This window comes from Salarias fasciatus, chromosome 16 (assembly GCF_902148845.1).
Source record: "Salarias fasciatus chromosome 16, fSalaFa1.1, whole genome shotgun sequence".
In the NCBI taxonomy this organism is placed as follows: domain Eukaryota; kingdom Metazoa; phylum Chordata; class Actinopteri; order Blenniiformes; family Blenniidae; genus Salarias; species Salarias fasciatus.
This window is the reverse complement of record NC_043760.1, coordinates 3,378,010-3,385,734: the sequence shown is the minus strand read 5'-3', so window position 1 is coordinate 3,385,734 and position 7,725 is coordinate 3,378,010. Positions and strand designations below refer to the sequence as shown.

Below are 7,725 nucleotides of genomic sequence, written 5' to 3'. Positions count from 1 at the left end.
CAAAATGTGGCCTGACTCAGCAAATGCTGGTTTTCAGCAGGTTCCTGCTCTGCAGCAACACAAAAGACAAACAGACAGACACACAGCAGCACAGCAAACAGTCAGACATACATTCTCTTCATGTTTTATGAGCGGAGGTTGGCGCTTGGTTTAGGTGTTTGTTACTTTGGTTTTTTTTGTTTTTGTTCACTCATTTACTTAACGGTATGTTTTCAGTGTTATTTTCATTTACTGTATCCATGACGATCTACCGACCCTCCCTAATTGACGGATGGAAGATTTGATATGGATCAGTGGTTACTGAGTATTGACGAATGTCGATTGCTTTTTTCCAAAGTGGTTTTACAGCAGCAGCTTTCAGGGAAACTTTCCTGAAGTCAGAGACTCGGGGTATGCGTGCGTGTGCGTGTGCGTGTGCGTGTGTGTGTGTGTGTGTGTGTGTGTGTGTGTGTGTGTGTGTGTGTGTGTGTGTGTGTGTTCTCGTATTTCTATCCTTGTTGGGGCCAAATGTCCCCACAAGGATAGCAAAACGTGGAACGACGTGCCTTGTGGGGACCTTTTTCCGGTCCTAAGTAGGAGAAACAGTGTTTTCTTGACCATGTTGTTGTTACTGAAAAAAGTAAAAGTGCAAAAACATTTCTTTAGGGTTAGGCTTTGTTGTGGTGTGGGTTAGGGTTAGGGTAAGGGTCAGGGTTAGGGGCTAGACATGAATGGGAGTCAATGGACGGTCCCCACAAGGATAGAAATACAAGACTGTGTGTGTGTGTGTGTGTGTGTGTGTGTGTGTGTGTGTGTGTGTGTGTGTGTGTGCGTGTCTCTGTCAGGGTTATAAACACACCTCCTCTCTCTCCCTCTCCTCTCTGCAGACCTCAGCAGGTGAGGATGGAGTCGGAGCTGCTCTGCTTCCCTCAGCTCCTCAACGCCTCCTGCCGGAGGCCGCCGCCTCCCCGGAGCGAGTCGCGCCTCCGGCTGCTCCTCGTCCTCCTCCTGCAGGCCTCGCTGTACTTCATCTGCGGCCTGACGGTGGCGCTCAACCTGCTGGTCGTCGTCTGCATCTCGTACTTCAGGCACTGACCTGCTCTTCCTCTTCCTCTTCCTCCTCCTCCTCCTCCTCCTCCAGATCCACAGCAGGGGGGAACACAGCATTCACTCTGTAATCTCACTTTACCGGGCCGGGTTCCGGCCGGCCGGCTGGATCCTGGACAGACTGTATTTTCTGACTGACTGGCTTCACAACAAGTATAATCCTTCCTTTAAAAAGATCTTCTTCCTGGTTTTGGATCAGAAAACAGAGATTAGGATTTCCTCATTAACATGATCCTCAAATCCTGCAGACAAACAAAAACATGATAAATGTTTCATGAGGAGTTTCTCTGCTTCGCCCTTAAAATGAAGACTAAACACGCAGTGAAGGTTTTTATTTGAGAAAGAACCAGTGTGATGTTATCTGACTTTTATTTTCAGATCGTTTCATTTATTTTTAAACCTGCCTTTTTTCTAATAGATTTACTTTACAGGACAGTGAGCATCTGCTCATCACAGGGAAAAAAAAACCTTTTCTCCAAGATAATATTTCGTAATGTTCTGTTAATAATTAAAACTAAAAACTGTCTCTGGGAGTTTAGGACAGAGCGGAAGGCTCAGAGAAGAAAAACTGAAGAAAGTGAGAATGACTGAGGCAGCTGCGTGAAACACTCCAAACTATAGGTTCAGTTTAGAATCAGATTCTGATTTTAGTTCAGGTTCAAGAATTTAAATGTTACAGCATTACAGTATATATATGTTATCATGTTGCGTCACTTGTCCCTATTTATTTATTACTTTACGTTCATCAGTAAAACTTTCTCAACATTCAGGCTGGATATAAATGATTTTATTTATGTAAAAACTATTAGTTCATGTCTATTAATGTTTTCATTTGAAGGTGTTTGTTCTTTAATTGAAAGTTTTTGCTTTTCTCCTGCTTGAGCTGGATGTTTGTAGGAACATGTAGAAAATCCTGAAGTGAAGAACAGATATGAGGAGAATACTTCATTAATCAGGCTTTCATTGGAATCCTCTGAAACGGGATCATTTCACCTTAACATATCAAACTTCCTGCCCGTAAAATAGGAATAGAAAATCGGCACAGAAATATTTTTTTTTAAATCTGGAAAATGTCTCCTTTAAGGTCCTTTTGACCAGATTTCAGTTCAGAGGCCTCATACAGCTCAGCGTAAAATAACAAAAATAATAACCTTTAAAGTTAGACTTTAATGTTCTATTTTATCCGATCACGAATATACAGAGAGCAGACGTGTCAAACTGCATTTCTCTGCAGGTTTTAGATGTTTCTCTGCTTCAGCACACCTGATCTCGTGTTGATTTTCTCCTGATGCTGGGAATGGGCTCGATGCACAACTCAACCACTTCCTGAACTTCAGGAGGCTTCTTGTTTCCTGTCTTTCATGATAGGATGAGCTGATTAATGCAGGTGTGTCTGACCATTACTGTTGTGGTTACAGAGACTGGATTAATCAGCTCATCCTATCATGAAAAACAGGAAATAAGGAGCCTTCTGAAGTTCAGGAAGTGGTGAAGTTGTGCATAGAGTCCATAAAGCTCGATACTGAGGCCCTCGTTCCAATCAGCTGAGCTGCAGCTGGAGAGACCTGAACCCTGCAGGATGACGGCCTTCATGGCCCTCCAGGACCGGAGTCCAAAATCCAGTGAAATGTCTTCCAAGCTTCTCCTCCTGCTGTTGCATTCTGGGTGTTTTTCCCCAACGAACCCTTACAGCGTGGCGTCGAGGCTAACGCTAGTTAGCTAGCTTTCTTTGCAGCTTGACCGACGTCCAGCTCGACACTCAGTCGTGTTACTTTGCTACTTTTAAAGAAATGGCTGAACCTTTTGAAATCTGGAGCATCTTCTTGGTGGTCGGGCCGGATTATGTTTGAAAGCCCTGCTTTAAAAGATCACGCGCTCCTTCTTCTTATGTGTTTGGAACTTGAGTTTTTCTTGTTTACTTCAGTAGTTTCGAGGTTACAGGATTTAAAACAGACGATATGTTTTGTTTTTTCGGCGTTTTAATTTCGAAACGCTGTCGGGTAAAAATGAAGCTTTTCAGACATGAAAACACAAAGCGATGAATTTCCAGCTGAAGCGTTGTGTAAACGTGGCGTGGCGTGCTGTGCCCCCCTCCCCCCTGCAGGGCCACCGCCCCCCCTCCCGCCCCCGCCGCCCGGCGCGCCCGGCCGTGGTTCTAACGCTGGCTTGTCTCTGTGTCCCCCCGCAGGCGGCTGCACAGCCCCACTAACACTCTGCTCCTCTCTCTGGCTGTCGCAGACTTGCTGGTGGGCCTGCTGTCCATGCCGGGCGAGGTGGTGCGGCGCTGGTCCTGCTGGCCGCTGGGCGACGCGGCGTGCTGCCTCTATAACTTCCTGAGCTACGTGGTCACGTCGGCCTCGGTGGGGAACATGGTGCTGATCTCGGCCGACCGCCACGCCGCCGTGTGCGACCCGCTGCGCTACCCGGGCCGGGTGACGCCGCGGCGGGCGCGGCTCGCCGTGCTGCTGTGCTGGCTCTGCTCGCTGCTGTACGGCGCCGTCTTCGTCCGGGAGGAGTTCGTCGACCCGGGCCGCCACCACTCCTGCCAGGGGGAGTGCGTGGTGGTGCTGGACTTCCTGTCGGGGGTCCTGGACCTGGTCTTGACCTTCGTCCTTCCCGTTGCCGTCATCGTGCTGCTGTACCTGAGGGTGTTCGCCGTGGCGGCGTCTCAGGCCCGGGCCCTGCGCTCGCGGGTCGCCGCCCGCCGCCCGCAGGCTCACGCCAAGCGGTCGGAGCTGAAGGCGGCCCGGACCCTGGGGGTCCTGGTTCTGGTGTTCCTGCTCTGCTTCTGCCCGTTCTACTGCGTCAGCCTGGCTCTGGGGGAGTCGCTCAGCAGCGACGCCCAGTTCTTCGTCTTCTTCCTCTTCTACTTCAACTCGTCGGTGAACCCGCTGATCTACGCTCTGTTCTACCCCTGGTTCAGGAAGGCCGTCAGACACACGCTGACGCTCCGCATCCTGCAGCCGGGATCCAGCCAGACCAACTTCCTGTAGAGACGCTCCTGTCCTCTGTCCTCTGTCCTCTGTCCTCTGTCCTCTGTCCTCTGTCCACACGAGATGCAGAGAAATTCAAACTATGCTCTTTAGTTCTCAGATCTGTCGCCGTAATAACAATCTTGAATCCATTATTCCACTTCGTCTTTAAAGTATCACAAGTTGAAACTAAAGACATACAGTTGCTCCTTTTCATTAAATTATCTGCCATATTTTGTGAATTTGCCCCCATCAAAACTGATATTCTGCTCTAACTGTCACAAAGATGTGAGTCTGCAGCGAGGAGGCCGGTTTGTTCGTGTTTATGGGGCAGATTAACTCATTTACATTAAAGGAAATGTTTTTTTAATTATTTTTTTTTTTAAAGGGTGAAAAATAAACTCATAAAACATAATTTTAACATCAAATTTCAAGCTAGGAATTTGAAGAGATGATGCATCTGCCCCTTATAAATCCCAGCATGCATGTGTTTGAACTCTGTGATGAAGCTGCAATACTGAGGAGGAAAAAAGGCCCAGGCCTGCTCAGGGAAACCATGCAAACCCCCTCATGAAAAGACCCTGTCCCTGTCGTCTAACTAAAGATTTTCATCTGTAATTGTTCTTTTTCTTCCTTCACAAAGTCCAGCCATTCCTATTCAGCTGCACTTTAACTGTCATTCTGCTGACATTCCTGAGGAGGGCGCTGCAGACTCTGTTATTGCAGGACAGCAGTGTGTTGAGCTCCATCCAGGAAGACTCAGTGGGAAACTCACTGCAGCTACAGCTCTGTAAAACACAAATAATGGGAACATATTTATGCAAAACTTTTGGAATAATCATTTCTCAGATTTAAAGGGATCATTTCTTCATTTCTTTCTTCTTCTTCACGTGTAAAGTGGCGTTTTCTTCAGCCTGCTTCACCGCTGGAGGCTGTTTCACTGTCTGAGCTGAGAGAGAACCAGTTCTGAACTTAGTTCACTTCTTTGGAGTCAAAACACTGCGAAATGTGGAGCCATCTACTGACCCAACAAGCAGCTCTTTGGATGGATGGATGGATGGATGGATGGATGGATGGATGGATGGATGGATGGATGACCTCACAGTAAATTGAATATTAAGATGGTCTCTCCCAGATAGTCATGTATGAAGACAGGATGTGAAGATCAGGAAAAAAAAGCCTCATTAACACTGCAGCGTTTCAAGAGAGAATATTGTTTCTATATTATTGTTTCTGTTTCAGAAAAGTTATGTTGGCTCACATCGTTCTCAAAACTATGTCTGTTTCCACGGAAACATCAGGAAGACTGAAAACCATGTAGTTAGCATGCTGGACCGCTAGTTTCTGTAATTAAACTCTCTCTCTCTCTCGCTCTCTCTCTGAACAACGGAGTTTGAATGTTTTCAAAAAGGCCCAATACGAAAAAGGAGAAAAAAACAGCAACAAAAACTAAAGATTCATCAGCGATCATCAACAACAAAGACAGAAAAATGAAAATGCACAGAAAATTGCATTTAAGAAGAAAATATAACACAAACACGAACAAATCTAGAAGAAGTATCTGCAGAAGATAAAGTCATGTCTGGTTTGAAGCTGCAGTGGAGAGTCTTTCTGTTTAACGCTGCTTCAGACTGAACGGATTTGATCCTAGAAAATCTGATCAAAGACTGTTCTGGATAATCTGAGGGACAAAAATTAAAGATTAAACCAAACAACCGCAGCTCTGGATGAGAGCAGGATGTGAAATACAAAAATAATGGTCAGGCTGAGCCACCAGGAGCTGCTCGGACCTTCATCACAGACTCAAACATGCTTCTGACTCTGCAATTCCATTTCCACATCTTCAGTACTTACATTGATCCTGCGCCTGACCTGAAAGCTCAGCGGCAGTGTTTATCTTCAGTTTGCTGAGGTGCATTAAGCAGATGACCTCCGGGGGTCAACGCTCAGCCGTCAGCCATGACTTCCTCCATGATTCAGAGCAGCGGGGTGACATCGAGAGACCGTCGCTCTGTCTGGACAGAAGACAAACTGGGACACTTCAGTGTTACACTTATCATATCAACCAAGAAATCAACCAACCAACCAACCAACCAGTCAACTAACCAACATCAATAAAGATTCAGCTCCCAGTGGAGGTAAATCCAGCACCAACTGGCCGACCGATCAGCTGATCAACCAACAGCAGCATGTGGCTCCCGCTGACAGTAAAGCTTTTTATGACCGAATATTGAAAAGACTAATGACGACGAGAAAAATGTGTCTTTTATTCAGTTCTCCGTCTGGATACGTTGACCTGCACCCAGAGGGAAGCGGCTGACACAGGTGGTGCAGTGGGAGGATGGGGTGGGTGGGGGGACTGCTGGGGGCCTCCTGGATCAGTCCAGCTTTATGGACACGCCTCACGCTGTGCAGGTCGGTGAGCCTGATGAGGGTTCAACCTGCTGCTCCTCTGCTCATTTTCACCATGCATAACAGTCTGCTCTCATCCTGCATGATAATAAAAACACAAACCAGCAGACGGAGGTCATGACCCCATGTGTGCGCAGGAAGAACATGCAATCTCCACCAGAGATCTTCTCACTGTGAGATGAGAGTGTCTGGAGGAAACCTCTGAACCAAGGTATTTAAACCCGTTTGATCGTCTCAGCAGGTTAGTTCAGGCGAGTCCCACGAAAAACTAGCTTCAATGAAAGATAAGAAGAAAAATATCCCGGAAGGAAACCGCGGCCCACAATGCTCCTCACTCCTGTCTGGACGCCAGCCTCTCCTCGTGGTAACACTAGAGGAGACAAAGAGCTCCAGCAGGAGGAGTGCAGTGATTTACGTCCTGGTGTTCTCCGTTCAGGGAGCCGCAGGATCACAGCGGTTCGTCACGCATTCCGGCCGTCACACCGCCCCCTGCTGGGGTGAAGGGTCTCTGGAGGCAGGGACGAGTGTCTTTATTGAGGGGGACTGAGTGAATTCAGACGTACTGGAGACTGGCTCGGAGTCTGGAGGGCTGAACTTCTCCGTGGACAGACAGTCAGCGGATCAGCCAGAACCAGTCTGTAAGGGCGGATCGGTTTGATGGACGGTTCGGTTTGAGTCTGGATGAGGCGGAGACGGGAGCAAACCCTCGGAGTCTGGAGGGAACGAGGTCAATGACAAGCTAAACACAGTTTTACCTTTTCAGCAGTTTGAGCTCACTTCATGATTCATGGTGTGAAGAAGAGATGATTCAAACCAACGAAAAGACAAATATTATTGAAAGTATGTGGCTTTTTTTATTCCCATTTGTTCCAAACTGCAGCTTCTCTGCTGAACTCATGTTGTGAAACATTTTATCTTCAAGCTCTTTTCCTTGGACAGTTTTCTTCTGCTTGTCGTCTCGTATAATTGGTGCTTCGGTATCAACTGAAAGGGATTTCATCAGGTGCTCGAATATTTCAATGAGAGAAAACTGGAGGATATTCAGCAAAAACATTTTTCTTCAAACAGCAGATGAGCAACACAAAGACCTGAAGAGAGACTCCAACAGGTTACAGAAGCAAACAGACAGACGAACCTCGGGGACAATAGAAGAGGAAATTAAGAGAAACCAAAGCAGTAATTTGTGGAATCGGAGGCTGTAATCACCGGCTGAGCTGCAGGAGCCGCGAGACCGAACACCACTTCAGCGGCGAGA

General features: G+C 47.2%; 1 protein-coding gene across 1 annotated transcript; it reads left to right on the top strand.

Moving 5' to 3' along the window:
- The first annotated feature begins 882 nt into the window (after positions 1-882).
- Positions 883-4,079, top strand: LOC115403290 (trace amine-associated receptor 13c-like). The gene is made up of 2 exons (XM_030112150.1): positions 883-1,067; positions 3,275-4,079. Exons 1-2 carry the CDS (start codon positions 883-885, stop codon positions 4,077-4,079), a joined length of 990 nt encoding a protein of 329 aa, XP_029968010.1.
- Positions 4,080-7,725: the final 3,646 nt, after the last annotated feature.